Source organism: Chiloscyllium punctatum, chromosome 29 (genome assembly GCF_047496795.1).
Source record: "Chiloscyllium punctatum isolate Juve2018m chromosome 29, sChiPun1.3, whole genome shotgun sequence".
Classification (NCBI taxonomy): domain Eukaryota; kingdom Metazoa; phylum Chordata; class Chondrichthyes; order Orectolobiformes; family Hemiscylliidae; genus Chiloscyllium; species Chiloscyllium punctatum.
In genome coordinates this window covers 70,895,806-70,920,849 of record NC_092767.1, presented here as the reverse complement: position 1 = coordinate 70,920,849, position 25,044 = coordinate 70,895,806, and the positions used below count along the sequence as shown (strand labels likewise).

At 43.7% G+C, this 25,044-nt stretch overlaps 1 protein-coding gene across 9 annotated transcripts in view; it reads left to right on the top strand.

The window, feature by feature from the left end:
• npas1 (neuronal PAS domain protein 1) overlaps window positions 1-25,044 on the top strand; it is a 442,697-nt gene that overhangs the window by 313,698 nt on the left and 103,955 nt on the right. Inside the window, exon 1 of one of the 9 annotated variants that reach the window (XM_072549370.1) lies at window positions 18,953-19,305. The exons of the other annotated variants lie outside the window; for them this stretch is intronic. Within the exon in view, the coding sequence (XP_072405471.1) occupies window positions 19,120-19,305 (186 nt within the window). The 5' untranslated portion in view covers window positions 18,953-19,119. Of the gene's footprint in view, window positions 1-18,952; window positions 19,306-25,044 lie in introns of those variants that run through there. 9 annotated transcript variants of the gene reach the window in all.

Here is a 25,044-nt window from a genome sequence, read left to right as displayed (position 1 = left end):
ACCTGGTGTGCTTTACCAGCACCACACTCTCGACTCCCATAAACCTAAGCCAACACTATGGTAAAAGGAGCAGTGCAAGCGTGACTAATTGGCATCTTCATTTAGATGAGGAAGAATTTCTTCACTTTGAGGGTGGTACATCTTTGGAGTTCCCTATTTCAGAAGGCTGAGGAGGCTTTGTCATTGAGTCTGTTCAAGGCTGAGATTGATAGTTTTCTACAAATTAACAAGATAAGGAGTTTTGCCGATGGTGCAGGAAACTGCTGTTTAAATAGATGATCAGCCACTCTACTATTCTCATAGAATATTAGAGTGAACTCAAAAGGCTGAATGACCTCCTGCTGCTTCTATCCCTAATGATCTTACTCTGTCTATGAGAGCTAACTTTGGATCAATTCCACTTTGGATCATTTGTTCTCCTGAGCTGAAAGATTCTCCGATACTGGTACATAAATGCCCTTGGAAAACACACATGTGCGGACAATATATCCGTGGGTAACACAAACACACACGCACAAAGGCACATGGACACAGGTGTATGCATGCACACACACTCGCATTCAGATATGTGTGCACCCATCTACATGGAAACATGCACATGAACAAAGGCACATGCATGCCTACACATGCACACTAACAGGGTGCACACACACAAATTTAGAAATGCACATGCAGACATGTATGCACACACAGGCACATATACAGTGGTACACAAATACATACACACGCATGCACGCAGTTGCATGAGTACATGCACACATGCGTAATCATACACATGCACACAAATATACATACACATGCATACACGCACATATACACATGGACATGCATTCATACACAAGCAGGCGCACAGACCATGCACTCATACAGATGTACACCTTTTCATCTGCTGTGCGTCAACCTGTAAAACCCAACAGGGGTAAAAAACAATGCTTTTCACCATTATGGCTTCTCTAATGTGTTAATTGCATGACACTTGTCTCCGTGTGACTGTCTGCTTCTTTCTATTTTTAATTGTTCCACCTGGACTGGAATCCATTATGTGCTGTGCATCAGTACTGAATCACAATTGCTGCTGCATGAATAATTAATACCTGTAATTATCTGCTGTACAGGAGAGCTGCTTAACACATGTTAGACATAATTGATGAGTGTATAAAAAGCTAAACTGATTTCAATGCAGGAATCGGCTGAGCATCTCAGGCGCAAGGAGAGTCAGCAGTGGAACTTGTGGCAGTGCATATGTGTGCTCTCTAAGGTGCCAAAATACTCATTTGACTTTGATTCGTGTTATGTGTTGTTCAGGCCAAGTGATGGCCATGGGGCCAAAATGGTACCTGGGGAGGAAAAGAAAGACTTGCATTTCTGTAGCAGCTTTCATGACCTCAAAATTTCCCAAATGGCTTCACAGGAAACAAAGCACTTTTGAAGTGGAGCTACTAAATAGTACAGTAATGTAGGAAACATGACAGCCAGTGTGTGCACAGCAAGCTCCCATGATGGAAATGTGACAGTGACCCAGATAATCAATTTTTGTACTAAAGAAGTCATATTGCACTCAAAAAGTTAAGACCATAAGGTGTTGGAGTAGAAATAGACCCATTCGGCCCATCGACACTGCTCCGCCATTCATCGAGATCATAGCTGATCTGATAATCCTCAACTCTACTTTTCTGCCTTTTCCTCAAAACCCTCGATTCCCCTACTGATTAAAAAAATCTCTCTATCTGAGCCTTGAATCTACTTATAGACCCAGCCCTGACAATTCTCTGTGACAAAGACTTTCACCAATTCACTATCCTCTGAGAGAAGAAATTTCTTCGCATCTCAGCCTTAAATGTACAATCGCTAATTCCGAGATTATGCCCTCTGGTCCTAGACCACTATAGGAAAATAATCTTTCCATATCTACTCTCTTAAGTCCTCTAGCAATTTTGTATGTTTTAATAAGATCACCTCTCATTCTGAATGTACAGGCCCAATCTACAATCTCCCTTCATAAGATAGTCCCTCCATATCTGGGATCAGCTTAGTGAACCATCTCTGGACTACTTCCAGTATCAGCATATCTTTCCTTCAATAAGAGATTTTGAACTGTTCATGGTGTTCCAGCTGTGGTATAACCAATGCCTTGTATACTTTTGCAAAACTTTCCTGTTTTTAATACTCCATTCCCTTTTAAATAAAGGCTAACATTCCTTTGGAGGGGAAAGATGGTTTTTGGCTATTCACACACAGTACCCAGTCCCATTTTGGGTTGATTGTGAAGTGCTTTGACTGAATGCTTATGGAGGAGCATTCAAGAGGGACACTGAACAGTTGAACAACCTGTGGTCCCCAGTGGCACTCCAGCTGAGACCTTTGGAGCTTGACAATATTGTGAAGTGTAAAATCACGTGTGAAATCCATGCACTTACTCAATGGATGCGGGAGGAAAAACAATCACAGAATTATTACAGTGCAGAAGGAAGTCATTCAGCCCATTGTGTTTGTACCAGTCCTATTACTCGGTGCCAGTCTCCTGTTGTTCCCCCCTATCCCTGCACACCATTTCTTTTCAAATAACTATCCAACACCTTCTTGAATGTCTCTATTTCCACCGCATTTTCAGGCAGAGCATTCCACACCCTAACAACTCGCTGTGTGAAAGTGTTTTGTACTCATATACCTGTTTTGTATGCTCATCACTTTAAATCCATGGTCTGCTATTTTTTTCTCTTTTACAAATGGGAACACCTTCTCCCTCTCTACTTTATCCAACCTGACATTGATTTTGGAACCTCTATTATATCTCCCTCAGCCTTCTTCTCTCCAAGGAGGACAGTCCCAACTGGTTTAATCTACCCTCATAACTGAAGTTTTCAATCCTGGAACCATTCTTGTACATCACTTCTGCACTCTGCAATGCATTAACATGGGATGTAGGCATTCCTAGCAAGGCCAGCATGTGTTACTCATCCTTAGTTGCCCTTGATCTGAGTAGCCTGTTTGAGCATTTCCGAGGGCAAATAAGAGTCAACTACATTTCTGTGGATCTGGACTCAAAAATCAGCCAAACCATGTTTAGGACAGCAGATTTCTTTCCAGAGAGGCTATCGATTTGCTGATGTGAGTGTTAGAGACAGTCAGGGTGGGATAAAAAATCACAGGAGTACACAATGTGTGGGAGCGGTCACCCGCTAATTAATCATCCCACCTGTTTGTACCCATTTGATACATGCCCACCTATCTGTCACCTGCCTGACTGCCACAGGCTCACCCTTCACACACTCACCTATTGTACACCACCTGTTATAAATTCTGGGAGTGCGTGTTAGAGAATTGAGCCCAATTGAACAGAGACCACACAAGCTAGATCAGGTGAAATTGACAAGCTGTTTATTACAAGCAATATCGCTGGAAGAGAAATTGACCAGACCGACACAAAACTGACAGTCTGTGCAGGTAGATTAAGGGTTCTCTTCCCTGAGCTGAGAATGTTTCAATTAGTCACCTCTGACTCTTCTGAATTAAGCTGTTCTTCATAAGGCAGTCTGTTTGTTCTAGGTATTAATGTATAAAACTTTCTTGGTTTCAGAGGTAGTGGACAAAAATGGTACCATGAAGAAAAGTCTCCAGTTAGATTAGATTCCCTACAGTGTGGAAACAGGCCATTCGGCCCAACCAGTCCACACTGGCCTTCTGAAGAGGAACCCACCCAGACCCATTTCCCTCTGACTAATGCACCTAGCACTATGGGCAATTTAGCACGGCCAATTTACCTGACTTGCACATCTTTGGACTGTGGGAGGAAACTGGAGCACCTGGAGGAAACCCACGCAGACACAGGGAGAACATACAAACTCCACACAGACAGTCGCCTAAGGCTGGAATTGAACCTGGGACCCTGGTGTTGTGAGGCAGCAGGGCTAACCACTGAACCACCATGCCACTTGGAGATGCTGTGACCATTCTCCTTAGAGAAGGACAAGGGAGAGATTAAATTGAGGTCATAGAGATGTACAGTATGGAAACAGACGCTTTGGTCCAAATTGTCCATGCCAACCAGATATCCTAACCTAATCTAGTCTCATTTGCCAGCACTTGGCCCATATCCCTCTAAATCCTTCCTATTCATATACCCTTCCAGATGCCTTTTAAATCCTCTAATTCTACCAGCCTCCACCACTTCCTCTGGCAGCTCATTCCATACATGCACCACCCTCTGCGTGAAAACGTGGTCCCTTAAATCTTTTCCCTTTCATCTTAAACATATGCCCTCTAGTTTTCGACTCCCCCACCCTAGGGAAAAGACCTTTTCCATTCACCCTATCCATGCCCCTCATGATTTTATAAAACTCTGTAAGGTCACCCCTCAGCTGCCAACCCTCCAGGGGAAATAATCCAGCTTATTTAGCCTCTCCCTATAGCTCAAGCCCTCCAGCCCTGGCAACATCCTTGTAAATCTTTTCTGAACCCTTTCAGGTTTCACAACATCCTTCCTGTAGCAGGGAGAGCAGAATTGCATTTATTATTCCAAAAGTGGCCCAACCAATGTCCTGTACAGCTGCAACATCATTTCCCAACTCCTATTCTCTACGCACTGACCAATAAAGGCAAGAAAATTAAATACCTTCTTCATATCCTGTCTCCCAAGGAACTATGAACCTGCACTTTCAGGTCTTTTTGTTCAGCAATACTTCCCAAGACCTTACCATTAAGTCCTGCCCTGATTTGCCTTTCCAAGGTGTAGCACCTCACATTTATCCAAATTAAACTCCAACTGTCACTCCTTGGCCTTTTGGCCCAACTGATCAAGGTCCCATTGTACTCTTAGGTAACCTTCTTCTTTGTCCACTACATCTCCAATTTTGGTGTCATCTGCAAACTTACTAACCATCTGTCCTATTTTCACATCCAAGTCATTTATAGAAATTATGAAAAGTAGTGAGCAGGGCACCAAGCCTTGTGGCACACCACTGGTCACAGATCTTCAGTCTGAAAAGCAACCCTCCAACACCACCCTCTGTCTTCTATCTTCAAGCCAGTTCTGTATCCAAATGTCTAGTTCTCCCTGCATTCCATGTTATCTAACCTTGTGAACCATTTAACCATGAGGAACCTTGTTGAACGCCTTACTGAAGTCCATATAGATTGCGACTGCCACTCTGCCCTCATCAATCCTCTTCATTATTTCTTCAAAAAACTTCATTAAGTTAGTGAGATATAATTTCCCATGCACAAAGCCATGTTAACTCTCCCTAATCAGTCTTTGCCTTTCCAAATACATGTAAATCTTGTCCCTCAGGACTCCCTCCAACATCTTGTGCTCAAATCATGACATATCTCTCAGGTTTCTTTAACTATTGTGATAAATCACTTGTCTGGAAGAGTGCAGTTCCTCTAACACTTGAGAAGCTCATCACTATCCAGGACCAAGCAGCCCACTTGATTAGCATCATAGAGTCATACAGCATGGAAAGGGACCTTTCAGTCCAACCTTGGTCCATGCTGACCAAGTTTCCCAAATTAAACAAGTCCCATTACATTCAAACACATCCACACCCTCCATCACCGATACTCAGTAGCAGCAATGTGTATCATCTACAAGATGCACTGTAGCTACTCATCAAAGCTTTTTTGACTGCATCTTCCAAACCCACGACCTGTACCCCACTGCCATCTCTAACCTGACTTGGAAATATATCGCCATTCCTTCAATGCTGCTGGGTCGAAAAACTGGAACTCCTTCCCTAAGAGTATTGTGAGTCTCCCTACACTAAATGTGCAGCAGTGTAAGAAGCCACTGTCTCAAGAGACATTTAAGAATGGGTAATAAATGCTGGCCTAGCTAATAACACCCCCATCCAATAAATAAAAAAAAAAGAATTTCAAACCATCAACAATTGGGAATCCACAGATGAGGCAAAAATTATATATGATTTGAGGAGAGACATGGCTGATGAATTAAATGCAACAAAGAAGCCTGGAAACTGGAGAGTTCAAACACAAAAAACAATAAAAGTCACAATTCAGAAATGCAATGGAGAAAGGTAATCCTTTAGAGGTGATTGGAGTTTTAAGCGAATCACAACGAGGAAGATAAAACGCCCATGAGAGAGAAGGCACCGTATCTATAAACCTCATGCTTGCATTTAAATCTTTCCATCTTGCCTCTCGATATCTCTATAATCTTCTTGCTCCACGAGCCCGAGGTATAGAAAATAAGCAGAAGTAGGGCATTCGGCCCCTTGAGCTTGCCCCACCTTTAACTTCATGTATGACTGATTGTCTACTTCAATGCCACTTTTCTGCATGATCCCATATTCCTTGATACCTTTAAAATCTAGAAATCTATCGATTTCCTTCTTTAGCATGGTTAATGATTGAGTCTCTACACCCTAAAGATTTACTACCCTATGTCTGAAAAAAGTCCTCCTCATCCCAGTCCTAGATGGTCTATCTCTTAATCTGGGACTGTGTCCCCGGTACTAGATCCTTCCATCTGAGGGGAAGCCCTCTTCCAAAACCCCTTTGTTCCTCCCATCTGGCTTCTCGTCCGTTCCATTTTAATTCATTTCCCTCTCCGTTGGTGGCTATGCTTTCCGTATTCCAGGCCCTGAAGCTCTGGTATTCCCTCCCTCAGTTTCTCTGCCTCCATATCTTCCTTTACATTGCTCCTTGAATCCGATTCTTAGGCCAAGCCTTTGGTCATCTGTCCAGAAGTCTCCATTTATGGTTCAGTGTCAGATTTTGTATGAGGACACTCTTGTGAAACGCTTTGTGACATTTAAAGGCACTATATAAATGCAAGCATCAGTGCACTATCTTGCTTGCCTTTCCCAGTTCTAAATTTTGTTCATAGAAAAGACTTTGAAATTGTGAACAAATTACTTTTATGTGTTAACTAAATACTTTACATCTGTCTTTACCTGTGAGGCAGTTTCTGCATAAACCATGGTGACAGAGGAGGGAACTCAGTAACTAGAAGCATTTAAAATTTATATGGAGGAGGTATTTTATAGGTAGCCAGGACTTAAAATTGATACGGTAACAGGATCAGTTGAGATGCCTCCATAGACATTGAAGGATATGAGAGTGGAAATTGCAGAGAACTGGCAATAATCTTTTAGTCTTCCCTGGATTTGGGGTTGGTGACAGACGGCATGAGAATTGCAGACATTATGTCCTTGTTCCAAAAAATGTTATAAACATAAGCCCAGCAACTCTAGGCCAGTCATTTCAACTACAGTGATGGAGAAACTTCAGGACACAATTATTTGGGATAGAATGGAAAAATATAAATCAGACGAGTCAACATGGATTTATTAAAGGAAAATCATGTCTAACTAATTTATTGGAGTTTTTTGAAGAGAAAATTGGTCTTATGAGAATGTTCTTGGATCATCAAAAGGAGTTCAATAAAGTGACCCAGAACTGACTTGTGAGACAAGTTACAAAAGGGACAGCAGCAACGTGGAATCAGGATTAACTGATGATTAGGAAACAAAGGACAATGGTAAGCAGGTTTTCTTCAGATTGGAGGAAGGTTTGTGGTGGAGTTCTCCAGGAGTTGGTGTTAGGGTCCTTGTTTTTCCTCTCTCTCTCTCTCTCTCTATATATATATATATATATATATAAATGATCCAGATCTTATTGTACAGGGGACAATTCCAAAGTTTGTGATGACACAAGACTTGGAAAAATTATAAACTGCAAGAGGATGGTGTAGAACTTTGAAAGACATTGACAACCTAGTGGAGTGGGCAGATTAGTGGCAGATAAAGTTTAATGCAGATAATTGTGAGGTGATGCACTTTGATACAAAGAACATGGAGAGATGCTATAAAATAAAGGGGATTACTCTAAGGCCGGGGGGTGGGGTTACAAGAAAAAAGAGACCTGTGTATATGTATGTAGATCTTTAAAGGTAATAGAACAAATAGGGCTGTCAATAAAGCATGCAGTTCTCCTGACTGCATTAATTGAGGCATGGAGTACAACAGCAGGAAGGTTATGCTGAACGTAGATAGGACACTTGTGAGACTTCAGCTAAAGTATTGTATACAGTTCTGGACATCACATTACAGGAAGGATGTGGAGACAGCGAAGAACAGAATTGAAAGAGGTGTCAAAATCATGAGGGATCTGGATTGAGTAGATAGGGAGAAACTGTTCCTGCTTGTAAGATGGTCAAAAACCAGAGGGCACAGTTTTAAAGTGTTTTAAAAAGAAACAAATACAAGGTGAGAGAAAACATTCTCACATAGTGAGTAGTTAGGGTCTAGAATGCAGTGGCTGGAGATGCAGTGGAGGCAGGTTCAGTTGGAACATTAAAGAGAGCATTATTTGGATGAAAATTATGTGTAGGGTTATAGGGAAAAGAGAGCCAGCGCAGACAGGATGGGTCAAATGGCCTCATTCCACATCATAATGATTCTGTGATGACTTGAGCTCCCTCATACCTTTCTCCCAGATAATTTATTACAGCTGATATTTGTCCTTGCTATACATAGACACACACACAATGCATAATCACTTAATTTCTTTGTGGATTTAATTTTGCTTAAATAGTGTTTTTAAAAGATGCACATAAATTAAATCCCCAATGATGTATATTGCTGGATATATTTAATAACAGTAATTTTGTTATACACCAATGAAAGTTTATCCTTGAAAAAATGTTTTTGAAATTGGAAAGTAATTGCTGTTAAATTAAAGAAAGAAGGAACTTGCATTTCCCTAGCGCTTTTCTTGACCTCAGGACATCCTAAACTACTTTACAGTCGGTGAGTACTTTTGTAGCGCACTGGTTTTGTACTGCAGGAAACGCAACAGCCACTTTGAGCACAGCAAGCTCCCATAAACAACACTATGATCCACATAATCTGTTTCTTCTTAATGATGTTGCTTGAGGGATAAATATTCATCAGAATGCCAGTGAGAATGCCTTCCAGTCTTCTTTAAAGTATAGGTCACATCTCCTAAATTGAGGAACTTGCTGGGCCACGAGAGGTGACATGTCAGGGTCAATATGGGAGTTTTTAAGTCATTCTCTCCTCTATTCCTGCCCCCTTTTCCACTATCCTGAAGACACTGACTCACATGAGGTGCAAACTTCCAATGATGGCCCTCAGTGAGTGATTCAACCATGGGGGATATCACACTTGTAGAGAGGTGACCGCTCCTCGTTCAGAATACAGGAAGCGCTGTGAGTGCCAGAGCACAGTATTGCCAGACCAGTGCCAGAATACAGAGGAACTACCTGTGCCATAGGATTATTTTTGTATCTCCAGAGAGGGCAGATTGAGCTTAATTGTAATATCGCATCCAAAAGATGGCACTCCCAGTAGTGCAGGAATGCACAGAGTGCTTGAGAGAGGTCTTTCTCCTCTCCCTCCTCTTGGCTTAGTGTTTTTTTGAATGCATTCATGGGAATAGGGCATTGCTGGCTAGGCCAGTTTATATTGCCCAGAAGGCAGTTAAGAGTTAAGTTCAGTGCTGTTGGTCTGGAGTTACATTTAGGTCAGACTAGGTAAGGACAAGCATTGAGGAATTATTTTTTAATTACTCATAAAATGTGATGTTGCTGGCTGTCCAACATTTATTTTCCATCCCTGGTTGCCCTTGAGATGGGTGCACCAGATAGGTTTTTCCGACAATTGGTAATGGTTTCATGATCATGTTAGACTCCATCTAACCGAGGCCCCTTCTGCTCCCCGAGGTGTACGTAAAAAATCCCATGTTAGAGACAGGGCTATACCCAAAAAGTCGGACTTCTCCACCTCCCGATGCCTGGCCTGCTGTGGTCTTCCAGCCTCTTGCAAATCTACTGTAAAAGATTGCATGGCAATATTGCAAGGAAGAGCATGGGCAGTTCTGCCAATGCCCTGGCTAATATTTATCCATCAACCAACATCTCAAAGGAAAAGACTGTTCAGTTATCATCTCCTTGCTGTTTGCGAGAGCTTGCTGTGCACAAACTGGCTGTTGATTTTTCTACATTTCAGCAGTGACTTCACTTCATAGCAATATTTGAGCAAGAAAAGAACATAGCAATATTTGAGCAAGAAAAGAACATTCACTCTGTCTGCTCTGCCATTTGCCTAGATCATATCTGATTTTTTAAATATAGAAACCCTACAGTGAGGAAGCAGGCCAGTAGGCTCATCAAGTTCACACTGAACCTCTGAAGAGCACCCCACCCAGACCCACCCTGTCCCTGTAACCCTGCATTTTTCTTGGCAAATCCACTTAGCCATCATATCCATGGGACACTGGGCAATTTAGCATGACAAATCCATCCAACCTGCACATCTTTAGACTGTGGAAGGAACTGGAGCACCCGGAGGAAACCCACAAGGGGAGAATGTGCAAACTCCACACAGACAGTCGCCCAAGGGTGGAATCAACCAGGTCCCTTGAACTGTGAGGCAGCAATGGTAACCACTGCCCTAATAGAACATAGAACAGTACAGCACAGTAGAGGCGCACAATGTTGTGCCAAGCATTTATCTTAATCTTAAGGTTAACCAAACCCTTCAACTAACTGCCGTCCATGTGCTTGTCTAGCAGTCGCTTAAATGTCCCTAATGTCTCTGACTCTACTACCACCGCTGGCAGTGCATTCCATGCACCCACCACTCTCTGCGTAAAGACTCAACCTCTGACATCTCCTCTAAACTTTCCTCCAATCACCTTAAAATTATGACTCTTCTTGACAGCCATTTCTGCCCTGGGGAAAAGTCTCTGGCTATCTACTCTATCTATGCCTCTCATTACCTTGTACACCTCTATCAAGTCACCTCTCTTCCTTCTTCTATTCCATTTGAAAAGTCCTAGCTCACTCAAACTCTCTTCATAAGACAAGCCCTCCAATCCAGGCAACATCCTAGTAAATCACCTCTGCAACCTCTCAGGAGCATCTACATCCTTCCTATAATGAGGTGACCAGAACTGGGCACAGTATTCCAAATGTGATCTAACCAGGGTTTTATAGAGCTGCAGCAAAACCTTGCGGCTCTTAAACACAATCCCCGTTAATGTAAGCCAAAACACTATATGCCTTCTTAACAACCTTATCAACTTGGGTGTCAACTTTGAGGGATCGATGTACATGGACCCCAAACTCCTTCTGAACCTCCACACTGCCAAGAATTGTGTCTTTAACTCCATATTCAGCATTCAAATTCGACCTTCCAAAATGAATCACTTCGCATTAATTCAAGTTGAACTCCATCTGTCACTTCTCAGCCCAGCTCTGCATCCTGTCAATATCATGTTGTATCCTGCAACAGCCCTCGACACTATCTACAACACCACTGACCTTTGTGTCATCAGCAAACTTACTAACCCACCCTTCTACTTCTTCATCCAAGTCATTTATAAAAATTAGGAGAAAGTGAGGACTGTTGATGCTGGAGATCAGAGCTGAAAATGTGTTGCTGGAAAAGCGCAACAGGTCAGGCAGCATCCAAGGAGCAGGAGAATCGACGTTTCGGGCATGAGCCCTTCTTCATTCCTAAAGAAGGGCTCATGCCCGAAACGTCGATTCTCCTGCTCCTTGGATGCTGCCTGACCTGCTGCGCTTTTCCAGCAACACATTTTCAGCATTTATAAAAACTACAAGAGCAGAGGCCTAAGAACTGATCCCTGCAGGACACCATTTGTCACCGACTTCCAAGTGGAATACTTTCCATCCACTACAACTCGCTGTCTTCTTTTGGCCAGCCAATTCTGTAGCCAAATCTTCCTGTATCCTAAACCTCCTAACTTTCTGAGTGAGCCTGCCGTGGGGAACCTTATCAAATGCCTTATTGAAATCCATATACACCACATCCACTGCTTGACATTCGTCAACTTAACTGGTCATATCTTCAAAAAACTCAGTAAGGCTTGTGGAATAGTACTCAATGATTAGAGGGAGGTGAATGTTGGTCCTCTGTTCAAGAAAGGGAATAGGGAAATCCCTCAGAATTACAGAGCAGTCAGTCTTGCATACTGGAAAGGATTCTGAGAGATAGGATTTATGACTATTTCTGGGATGTAAAGATCATTGCCAGAGGTGCAGCAACCTTATTCCTCGCTTACTGTAGTAATCTTGGATATGTCTGTTCCAACCCTGGGGACTTATTTATCTTGATGTTTCCCAGAATTTCCAGCACATCCATGTCCTTAAATCGATCTGTTCAAGCCTATTAACCTGTCCCACTGTTCTCACTATCAACAAGGCCCCTCTCTCTAGTGAATACCGAAGCAAAAAATTCATTTAGGGCCTCTCCTACCTCTTCAGACTCTAGGCACAAGTTCCCTCCACTATCCCTAATTGGCCCGACCTTCTCTCTGATCATTTTCTTATTCCTCATGTCAGCATCGAACGCTTTTGGTTTTCCCTAATTCTTCCCACCAAGACTATCGCGTGCCCCCTCCTAGCTCTCCTCAGTCCATTTTTGAGTTCTTTCCTAGCTACCCTGTAACTCTCTAAAGCTGTGCCAGATCCTTGCTTCCTCAACCTTAAGTAAGCTTCCTTCTTCCTTTTGACGAGAAGCTCCTCTGCTCTTGTCATCCAGTGCTCCTTCACCTTCCCATTCCTTGCCTGTCTCGGTAGGCCAAAGTTATCCAACACTCGGAACAAGTGCACCTTAAACAGCCTCCGCATTTCTGTTGTGCCTTTCCCATAGAACAATTGTTCCCAATTTATACTGCACAGCTCCTGTCTCATAGCAGTATAATTTCCCCTCCCCCCAATTAAATACCTTCCCATACTGTCTGTTCCTAACCCTCTCCATGACTATGGTAAAGGTGAAGCAGTTGAGGTCACTGTTACCAAAATGCTATCCCACCGAGAGACCTGACGCCTGGCCTGGCTCGTTGCCTAGCACCAAATCCAATATGGCCTTCCATCAGTTGGCCTACCTACATCTTGAGTCAGGAATCTTTCCTGGACGCACCTGACAAAATCGGCTCCATCCAGACCATCTGCACTAAGGCGTGTTCCAGTCAATATTGGAAAAGTTAAAGTCACCCATTACAACAACTCTGTTACATCTGCATGTTTCCAAGATCTGCTGTACACTCTGTTCTTCCATCTCTCTGCTGCTATTGGGGGGAGGGTGTATAGAAAACACCCAGTAAAGTGACTGCTCCTTTTCTGTTACTGACTTCCACCCATACTGACTCAGCAGAAAAAACCCTCTTCAACAACCTCCTTTCCTGCAGCTGTGATGCACTCTCTAATTAGCAATGCTACTCACCCTCCTCTTTTACCCCCTTCCTTGTTCTTTTTAAAAGATCTGAACCCTGCAATATCCAGCAACCCTTCCTACCCCTGTGAAATCCATGTCTCCATTATTACCACGACATAGTAGTTCCAAGTACTGATCCATGCTCGAAGTTCATCACCCTTATTCCTGACACTTTTTGCATTGAACAGATACACTTTAGCCCATTCCTTTGCCCTATCAACCGTGTATCCTTTCTGACAGACTCTCTGCATTCTATTTCTATTCTACCGTCTCCTCTGATCTGTCGCTCTTGTTCTTATCCCCCTGCCAAACTAGTTTAAACCCTCCCAAAGTAATCGAGCAAATCTTCCACCCAGGACATTGGTACCGCTCCAGTTGAAGTGCAACCCGTCCTTCATGTACAGATCCCACCTTCCCAGAAGGTACCCAAATGATCTATATATCTGAAGCCCTCCCTCCTGCACCAGCCCTGTAGCCACGTGTTTAGCTGCACTCACTCCCTGTTCCTCATCTCACTAGCGCGTGACACCTGTAGTAATCCTGAGATTACTACTCTGCTCGTCCTGCTTTTTAGCTTCCAGCCTAACTCCCTGAAATCACTTTTTAGATCCTCATCCCTTTTCCAAGCTCTGTCATTGGTGCCAATATGCACCACGACTTCTGGCTGCTCACCCTTCCCCTTCAGAATCTTGTAGATTCAATCAGAGACATCTCGTTCCCTGGCACCTGGGAGGCAACAAACCTTCCGGGAGTCCCATTTGTGACCACAGAATCTCCTGTCTGTTCCTCTTACTATTGAGTCTCCTACCGCTAGCACTTTTTATTCTCCCCCCTTCCCTTCTGAGCCATATAGCCAGGCTCAGTGCCACAGACCTGGCCACTATCACCTTTCTCTGGTAGGTACCCCCCGCAACAGTATCCAAAACGGTTTACTTATTATTGAGGGGAATGGCCGCAGGGGATCCCTGCACTGTCTGCCTGTTCCCTTTCCATCCCCTGACTGTAACCCATCTACCTTGTTCCTGTACCTGAGGTGAGACTACCTCCCCGTAACTCCTCTCTGTTACTCCCTCTGTCTTGCGAATGATCCGAGATTCATCCAGCTTCATCTCCAGTTCCCTAACGCGGTTTCCAAGGAGCTGGAGTTGGGTGCACTTCCCGCACATGAAGTCAGTGGGGACATGAGTGGTGACCCTTAACTCCCACATCTTACAGAAGGAGCATGCAGCTGCCCTAACTTCCATTCCCATTGTTCTGAATCCCCAAAACTAGTAACCTAACCAAATCAATGCACAGAACCTTTTTGTTTGGTTAGAGGAAGAGGTTGGGAGGGAGACACTACCTAAGTTGTGTTTCGGGTAAAGCTACCATCCAAACATATTACGTCACTTACCCGGCAGTCCCGTGTCCGTTCCTGCTCAGTGTGCGCTCTGCGTATTCATGAGATAACTTATTAAAGGATTAATTTACCATCCTGGTAGCCCCCCCCCATCCTTGCTCTCACCACTCCTGCTGCTACTCCCACGAGATAAGTTTTTAAAGGAGAAATTTATCTTCCCGGCAGCACCCTGGTCCACGCTCTCACATACCTTCTGAGAGTACCATTTGTGACCACAGAATCTCCTGTCTGTTCCTGTTACTATTGAGTCTCCTACCACTAGCACTTTTCTATTCTCCCCCCTTCCCTTCTGAGCCACAGAGCCAGCACCGCTGCTGCAGCAAAAATGGATCTCAACTCAATTTTCCCACACAATGCCATACCCCAGTATGTCTTTAATACCTGGAAATCTATTGACTTCTGCCTTGATCAAATTCAATGGCTGAGCTTTTACCAGCCCTCCAAGGAAAACGATTTAAAAGAATATCATTGGATGGAAAACGCATTGGGAAGTCCTGAGGCTCTGAAAGGTGCGATATTAATGCATGACTTCCTCTATTTCTGTGAACAGCCTCCCTCACTAGCCAACTGGGAATGCTAGCGGAGTGGTTAAGGCTGTGCTAGCCATCCAGATATGCTCCCGCGAGGAGGTTGAGCAATTCATCAACTTCACCAACACATTCCACCCTGACCTTAAATTTACCTGGACCATCTCTGACACCTCGCTCCCCTTCCTGGACCTCTCCATCTCCATTAGTGACGACCGACTTGACACTGACATTTTTTACAAACCCACCGACTCCCATAGCTACCTGGATTACACCTCTTCCCACCCTATCTCTTGCAAAAATGCCATCCCGTATTCCCAATTTCTCCGCCTCCACCGTATCTGCTCCCAGGAGGACCAGTTCCACCAAAAACACACCAGATGGCCTCCTTCTTTAGAGACCACAATTTCCCTTCCCACGTGTTTAAAGATGCTCTCCAACACATCTCGTCCACATCCCGCACCTCCGCCCTCAGACCCCGCACCTCCGCCCTCAGACCCCACCCCTCCAACCGTAACAAGGACAGAACGCCCCTGATGCTCACCTTCCACCCTACAAACCTTCGCATAAACCAAATCATCCACCGACATTTCCGCCACCTCCAAAAAGACCCCACCACCAGGGATATATTTCCCTCCCCACCCCTTTCCGCCTTCCACAAAGACCGTTCCCTCCGTGACTACCTGGTCAGGTCCACACCCCCCTACGACTCACCCTCCCATTCTGGCACTTTCCCCTGCCACCGCAGGAACTGTAAAACCTGAGCCCACACCTCCTCCCTCACCTCTATCCAAGGCCATAAAGGAGCCTTCCACATCCATCAAAGTCTTACCTGCACATCCACTAATATCATTTATTGTATCCGTTGCTCCCGATGTGGTCTCCTCTACATTGGGAAGACTGGGCGCCTCCTAGCAGAGCGCTTTAGGGAACATCTCCGCGACACCCGCACCAATCAACCAAACCGCCCTGTGGCCCATTTCAACTCCCCCTCCCACTCTGCCGAGGACATGGAGGTCCTGGGCCTCCTTCACCGCCGCTCCCTCACCACCAGACCCCTGGAGGAAGAACGCCTCATCTTCCGCCTCGGAACACTTCAACCCCAGGGCATCGATGTGGACTTCAACAGCTTCCTCATTTCCCCTTCCCCCACCTCATCCTAGTTTCAAACTTCCAGCTCAGCACTGTCTCCTTGACTTGTCCGGACTTGTCCGACCTGCCTATCTTCTTTTCCACCTATCCACTCCACCCTCTCCTCCTTGACCTATCACCTTCATCTCCTCCCCCACTCACCCATTGTACTCTATGCTACTCTCTCCCCACCCCCACCCTCCTCTAGCTTATCTCTCCACGCTTCAGGCTCACTGCCTTTATTCCTGATGAAGTGCTTTTGCCCGAAATGTCGATTTCGCTGCTCGTTGGATGCTGCCTGAACTGCTGTGCTCTTCCAGCACCACTAATCCAGCATCCAGATATGTTGCCTACTCCTTGGCATTGGACAGAATGGCCTCTGGAAAATAGTCATGCTTCCACAACAAATTATTCAAATCATGTGATATAATGTTTCCTCGATGTAAAATGGCAGACTCTGAAAAGTTGCAATAAAAACGTGTTGGATATTAATGTTAGATAGATTAAAAGCAGGGGAATTGCCTTCCTCACCAGTCTGACAAATATTTTTCAGTCATAGAATCATACAGAATGGAAACAGACCCTTCGGTCCAATCAGTCCATGCCGACCATAATCCCAAACTAAACTAGCCTGCAACTGGCCCGTATCCCGCCAAACCTTTCCTATTCATGCACTTATCCAAATGTCTTTTAAACATTGTGACTATGCCAACATTCACTACTTCATCAGGAGGTTCATTCCACGCGTGTACTACTCTCTGATTAAATAATTTGCCCCTCATGTCTTTTTTAAATCTTTGTCCTCTCACCTTAAAAATATGCCCCCTAGTCTTGAAATCCCCCATCGTAGGGCAAAGAAACTTACCATTACCCTATCCATATCCCTTATGATTTTATAAGTCTCTATAAGGTGATCTCTCAACCTCCTACGCTCTAGTGAAAAAAGTCCCAGTCTATCTTTATAACTCAAACCTTCCACACCCAGCAGCATCTTGATAAATCTTTTCTATACCATTTCTAGCTTAATGATATCCTTTCTATAACAGGGCGGCAAGACTTGGACACAATTCTCCAGAAATGACCTCACCAATGTCCTGTACAACCTCAAAATAACTTCCCAATGTCTATATCAACGTGGCTCATTCTAAATTACTGTTTAAAGTAGATGTTCAAGATTTTAGACCCACCATACCTCCTTTCTCTGGGCAATTTCTATTTATTTAGCAAATGCAGATCCCAGAATCATATGATTGTTTCCACTTGGTTGAGTTTAAAGTGATTAACCTATGACTTAGTCTATGGAGGGGACACTTTTCGGTAATGTGCAGCTTTGTTTGTGTCCTTCCACAAGTGCATAAGGGGCTTGTTAAAGTCACCATGGTCACACTCGCTCATTAGAGAGAGACAACTGGTAGTGGTTTAACTTGAGGGATGTCATGCATCAGGTGAGACGAGAGGTTGGAAAGGTGGATCTTCATGAAAGCCTGAGCCGGTGCAGGAACGAAACCCACGCTACTGGCATGCTGCATTGCAAACTAGCTATCCTGCCAACTAAGTTAACTCATCCCTGGGTCAGGGGCCTGTACTGAGGCCTCAGTGGTGGAGGTAGCTGCATAAGGGTCCTGGCTTGTTCTGAACCTCCATCAGACTGACTATTCTCACCACAGTGGCTAAAAGCCACCTATTCGATGATGGCATTTGTCACAAAATGTTTGTCACTAAGTCCCAGTGTTCCCTGTTCCTTTACCGACGAATGCCTGTGAGTAAATCTTCTCAGGAAAGTTGCTGTATCTGGGTAGTGTCCCTTGCCAGCAATGCATCCATCAATCCTGAAAATGTTTTAAAGAAACATATATTAAGCAAAGGAGATATATATTAGGGTTTTTAAAGATTTGAGGTTGGAGGAATACATTTTGCTGTGATCCAGAAAGTAAAACACCTTTGGGGAATTGCTCTTGCTGAGGTTCCCTGACTCAGAGCTAATAACCTATTAAGGCTAATTGCAATAATCTGCAAACCTGAATTTAGATGCACATTCACTTCAATCACCATGTCATATATCCAACACAGAACAGATCTTTGACAGGCTAACATAAGTGTTTATTTCCAAATTGTAAAAATACAATGAAACACTTAAAGTCAGTATTACTTCATTGATGCAATGTAGGCTCAGAATTAGAATTAGATTTTATTTTCTCATGTACTCGAGTACAAAAGTACATGAGTGCAATGGAAAATGTACAGTGCCACCATTCCTGGCACCATCTTACATACAAAGGTACCAAGGTGCAAAATCTTGAGTACAAAGTAGAAAAATAAAGAAATAAGGTTAAAAGTTAAACATAGTTCCTCTTAATGGAGCAGTAGATAAATGAATAAATAAAATGAAAAGTTCAACAGTCTTTCTTAAGTGCTTAGCCATGCTGAGCTTGTACTCCCTACAAGGGCTTGATCTCCTCTGTTTTGGTCCACTCTCCAGGAAACCTTGGCTGCCTGCTGTTACAGATGCCTGAGACCTCCCTCACCACTGTGTTGGGCTTGCTCTTCCCGCATTGGGCTAAATCTCCAACTGTCAACATCCCGATCCAGGTCCCCAGCCACTGTCACACTCCGGACCTCTAGCCGACTGCCAACGTCCCGATCCAGGTCCCCTGTGACTACCATGCTCTAGACTGCAACAACCGCGATGCCACTGACTGCCAAACTCCCCACTCGGGGCCTTCAGCCGCTGCTACGCTCTGGACCCAACAAAGCCACATTGCTGTCGGCACCACTGCTTCCATAACCAAGCTCTTTTGGATAGTGAGTTTGATCTCCCCTGAACTCATGTGCACTGCAGATGCCTAGAGGCCTTGGGCTGCTTTTTCTTGACACCACCTTGGGCTACCTTTTCTTGATGCCAGGGGGATCTGTCTCGCCACTCCGTTGGGCTTGTTCTCCCCATGATGGCTCTGTCTGTCATGTGCTGGGCTTGCTCTTCTCTGCACCTGATCTCTACACTGCACAAACTCGCTCTTCACGGAAGGTAAATAGATTCAACTAAGAAAAGAAAATGGCGAAAGAAGAAATAAAATGTAGATGCAAATAGAGCAGTTAAGCTCCGGGCAGGAGTCCTCACGCTGCTCTGCTACTCCACCACCAATTTGCAATTTATTGCATTTGGCCCCTATATATGTCATTTTGCAAATAAGCCCTTATTTTGTTAGGGAGCAATTTTTGGTATTGATTCAGCTGTTTGTACGTAGGCTGTCACTTTGGTGTGTTGCTGAGCTCTCCTAGCAGATTTCTTTTCCCAGGGTAAGAATTTTAGTAAAATTGTTTAAAAGCTGTGTGTGGTTTGTGCACAGACGATGAAGTTGTTGGGCACATGAAATGGTTATAATAGCATAAAGAGAATCATAGAATACCTATGGTATGGAAACAGGCCATTTGGCCCACCAAGTCCACACCGACCCTCCGAAGAGCAACCCAGCCAGACCCATTCCCCTACCCTATTACTCTACATTTATCCGTGACTAATGCACCTAACCTACACATCCCTGAACACTTTGGGCAGTTTAGCATGGCCAATTCATCTAAACCTGCACATCTTTGCATTGTGGGAGGAAACCCATGCAGAAACAGGGAGAATGTGCAAACTTCACAGAGACAGTCGCCCAAAGCTGGAATTGAACACAGGTCTCTGGCAATGTAAGGCAGCATTGCTAACAACTGAGCCACCATACATGTATAATGATGATCTAGAACCTTATTCCATTCTTTCTTTTCATATAAAATTCCCCGACTACTGTAACAAAGGCGACATTAATAATTCTTATTGACCTATACCTGGTTAATTACATTAATTCTTATGGGAGATTAATCCCCGTTCTTTTATTCACTCATGGGACATGGATATTGCTGGCTAGGGCAGCATTTAATGCTGGTTCCTGACAGTTAAGGTGATGATGAGCTACCTCTTTGATTCGTTTCAGTCCAAGTGCAGTAGCTGGATCATCAATGTTATTAGGGAGGGGTTCTGGATTATGATCCAGCGACATTGAAGGAACAGTGATATATTTCCAACTCAAGATGATGATTGTCTTGGAGTGAAATATATTTTCAGTAAATGCATTGTCTCTCCCGCACATTTTGTCTCTCTCCACCCCCCTACCTCTCCTCCTGAATTCAGACAGTAACTAATTTATAGGAAATTTTATTGGAGTTTAAACCAGGATGTTGCTTGATCTCAGAAAATGAGGCTGCCCATGAAGTATTTAATGGGCTACTGACGAGACTTTGACAAAGTTAATTGCACCCAGACACATTCATTGTATCCATGCTGTGCCATGAGCTACAGTGATATCTCAACAAAGTTTGGTTACTCTGTGGTTTGATTTGTGCTACACAATAGTTAGCTGACACCTCCAGTGAAAAGACAGCAATGGACATGCAAATTAGGACTTCAAACCAGTTCTCTGTAGATCAAAGCAGATCCTCACCTGCAGTACAGTGGGGTATGGTGCTGCTGACCAATTTAGACTTAACAGATAGTGGGCTCTTGTGGTGCAATGGTAGCATTTGCTTCTTGGAAACGCAGGTTTTAAGTCCTGGATGCTCCAGAGATGTGTCAGAACCAGTTGATGAAAAATGTTTAGAATTAAAAGGAGTGTGGCAAGGTTAAGGCTTCACCTTTATTGTAGACTAAGTTCTATAGTGCATATCTGTTATTTGTGGTAATTTCTTGAGCTTTCCTCAGTGTCAAGCATCACTCTTCATCAAGTAAGCCACGGCAATGATTATGGTTTTAGACTTGCAAGCTCTTTGGTTGTGGATTTGAACCTAACTTGGGAAGTTGAATTGAAGACGACTGATTCTTGGTTAATTGTGAAATAGAAATTTTGTCTGTCTGGCTTTTGCTATGAGCTTGAATCTCAAGCATACCACTTATTAGAGTCGTGAACTTCCTTAATAAGCTACCATCATGACAGCACCATCGAATTCTTAAAGAAGATGACCCTACCCTGCCTCCTCAACGAGAGTCTGAAAGTAAGAAAGGATTGCTATCTTATAATACCTTCATGACCACAAAGTCAATGCTTTTTTCTTAACTCTCATCAGGTTTGGTTTCTGGTTGTTATCAGCCACACGGCATTTTCTTACAAGAAGTCACAGAGATGTACAGCACGGAATCAGATCCTTTGGTCCAAATCGTCCATGCCGACCAGATATCCTAACCTAATCTAGTCCCATTTGCCAGCACTTGGCCCATATCTCCTAAACCCTTCCTATTCATGTACCCATCGAGATGCCTTTTAAATGCTGTAATTCTACCAGCCTCCACCATTTCCTCTGACAGCTCATTCCATACATGCACCACCCTCCACGTAAAAAAGTTGCCCCTTCGGTCCCGTTTAAAGTTTTCCCCTCCCACCCTAAACCTATGCCTTCTAGTTTTGGACTCCCCCACCCAAGGGAAAAGACCTTGTCTATTTACACTATCCATGCTCCTCATGATTTTATAAACCTCTGCAAGGTCACCCCTCAGCTTCCGATGCTCCAAGGAAACAGCCCCAGTCTATTCAGCCTCTCCTTAGAACTCAAACAGTTCAACCCTGGCAACGTCCTTGTAAACCATTTCTGAACCCTTTCAAGTTTCACAACATCCTTCTGATAGGAAAGAGACCAGAATTACATGCAGTATTCCAAAACTAACCTAACCAATGTCTTGTATAGCGCAACATGACCTCCCAACTCCTATACTCAATGCACTGACCAATAAAGGTGAGCATACCAAATGCCTCCCTCACTATCTTGTCTGCCTGAGACTCCACTTTCAAGGAACTATGAACCTGCACTCCAAGGTTTCTTTGTTCAGCAACACTCTCCATGATCTTACTGTTACATGTATAAGTCCTGCTCTCATTTGCTTTTCCAAAATGCAGCACCTCACATTTATCTAAATTAAACTCCATCTGCCACTCATCAGCCTTTTGACCCATCTGATTAAGATCCCTTATACTCTTAGGTAACCTTCTTCACTGTCCACTACATCTCCAATTTTGGTGTCATCTGCAAACTTACTGATTTTACCTTCTATGTTCACATCCAAATCATTTATATAAATGATGAAAAGCAGTGAACCCAGCACTGATCCTTGTGGCACACCACTGGTCACAGGCCTCCGGTCTGAAAAGCAGGACTCCACCACCAGCGTCTGTCTTCTACCTTCAAGCCAGTTCTGTGTCCAAATGGCTAGTTCTTCCTTTATTCCATGAGATCTAACTTTGCTAATCAGTCTTGAGGAACCTTGTCAAACGTCTGACAGAAGTCCATATAGATCACGTCCACCGTTCAGCCTCATCAATTCTTTTTGTTACTTCTTCAAAAAATTCAATCAAGTTCATGAGACGTGATTTCTCATGCACAAAACCATGTTGACTATTCCTAATCAGTCTTTGCCTTTCCAATTGCATGTAAGTCCTGCCCCTCAGGATTCCCTCCAACAACTTGCCCACCACCGATGTCAGGCTCACCAGTGAAGAGTTCCCTGGCTTTTCCTTACCACCTTTCTTAAACAGTGGCACCACGTTAGCCAACCTCCAGTCTTCTGGCACCTCACCTGTGACTATCAATGATATAAATATCTCAGCAAAGGGCCCCAGCAATCACTTGCCTAGCTTCCCAAGAGTTCTAGAGTACACCTGATCAGGTCCTGGGGATTTACCCACTTTTATACATTTCAAGACATCTTCTCCTCTGTAATATGAACATTTTTCAAGATGTCATTATCTATTTCCCCATATCCTGTATCTTCTAAGTTCTTCTCCATAGTAAACACTGATGCAAAATAGTTGTTTAGTGGCTCCCATATCTCCTGTGGTTCCACACATAGGCTGCCTTGCTAATCTTTCAGGATCCCTAGTCTCTCCCTAGTTACACTTTTGTCCTTAATATATTTATAAAATTCCTTTGGATTCTCCTTAACTCTACTTGCCAAAGCTATCTCATGTCACCTTTTTGTCGTCCTAATTTCCCTCTTCAGTATACTCCTATTGCCATTGTACTGTTATAAGAATTGACTCGATCTCTGCTTTTTATACCTGACATATGTTTCCTTCTTTTTCTTAACCAAACCCTCAATTTCTTTAGTCATCCAGCATTTCCTACACCTACCAGCCTTGCCTAACAGGAATATACTGTCTTTAGACTCTCATCTAATTTTTGAAGGCTTCCCATTTTCCAGCCGTCCCTTTACCTGCGAATATCTGCGCCCAGTCAACATTTGAAAGTTCTTACCAAATACCATCAAATTTGGCCTTCCTCCAATTTAGAACTTCAACTTTTAGATCCGGTCTATCTTTTTCCATCACTATTTTAAAATAATAGAGCCCTAAAGTGCTCGCCCACTGACAACGCCGTCACCTCCCTGCCTTAGTTCCCAAGAGTAGGTCAAGTTTTGCAGCTTCTCTAATATGTGCATCCACATACTGAATAAGAAAATTTTCTTGTACACACTTAACAAATTCCTCTCCATCTAAACCCTTAAAACCACGGCAGTGCCAGTCTATGTTTGGAAAGTTAAAATCCCCTACCATAACCACCCTATTACTCTTACAGATAACTGAGATCTCCTGACAAATTTGTTTCTCAATTTCCCAGTGAATATTTGGGGTCTATAATACAAGCCCAATAAGGTGATCGTCCCTTTCCTATTTCTCAGTTCCACCCAAATAACTTCCCTGGATGTATTCCCAAGAATATCCACCTTAAGTACAGCCATAATGCTGTCCCTTAGCAAAAACACTATACCACCCTCCACTCCCTTCTATCCTTCCTGTAGTATTTGTATCCTGGAACATTAAGTTGCCAGTCCTGTCCATTCCTGAACCACGTTTCTGTAATTGCTATGATATTCCAGTTCTATGTTCCTAACCATGCCCTAAGTCCATCTGCCTTCCCTATTAGGCCTCTTGCATTGAAGTAAATGCGGTTTAATTTATCAGTCCTACCTTGTTCTCTGCTTTGTCCCTGCCTGCCCTGACTGTTTGACTCGCTCCTGTTCCCAACTGTACCAGTCTTAGATTGATCTCTTTCCTCACTGTTTCCCTGGGTCGCTCCCAACCCCCACCTTACTAGTTTAAATCCTCCTGAGAAACTCTAGCAAACCTCCCTGTTGGTATATTAGTCCCCTTCCAATTCAGATGCAATCCAAGCTTCTTGTGCAGATCACTTCTAACCCAGAAGAGATTCCAATGATCCAAAAATGTAAACCCTTCTCTCCTGCACCAGCTCCTCAGCTATGCATTCATCTGCTCTATCCTCCTATCCTACCCTCACTAGCTCGTAGCACTGGGGGTAATCCAAATATTACTACCCTCGAGGTACTCCTTTTTAAATTCCTGCTTAGCTTTCTATATTCTCCCTTCAGAATGTCATCCGTTTCCCTTCCTCTGTTGCTAGTTGCAATGTGTACAACGACCTCTGGCTAGTCCCTCTCCTCTTTGAGAACATTCTGCACCCACTCTGACTTATTCTTGATCCTGGCACCAGGGAGGCAACACACCATTGTGATTTCTCACTGCTGGCCGCAAAAACATATGTCTGTGCCTCTGACTGGAGATTCCCCTCTCACAATCGATCATTTGGAATCCGACGTACCACTCATTACATTAAAACCCTTCTCGGTACCAGAAACCTAGCTATTCGTGCTACATTTCCCTGAGAGTCCATTATCCCCTACATTTTCCAAAATAGCATACTTTTTTGAGGTGGGAATAGCCAG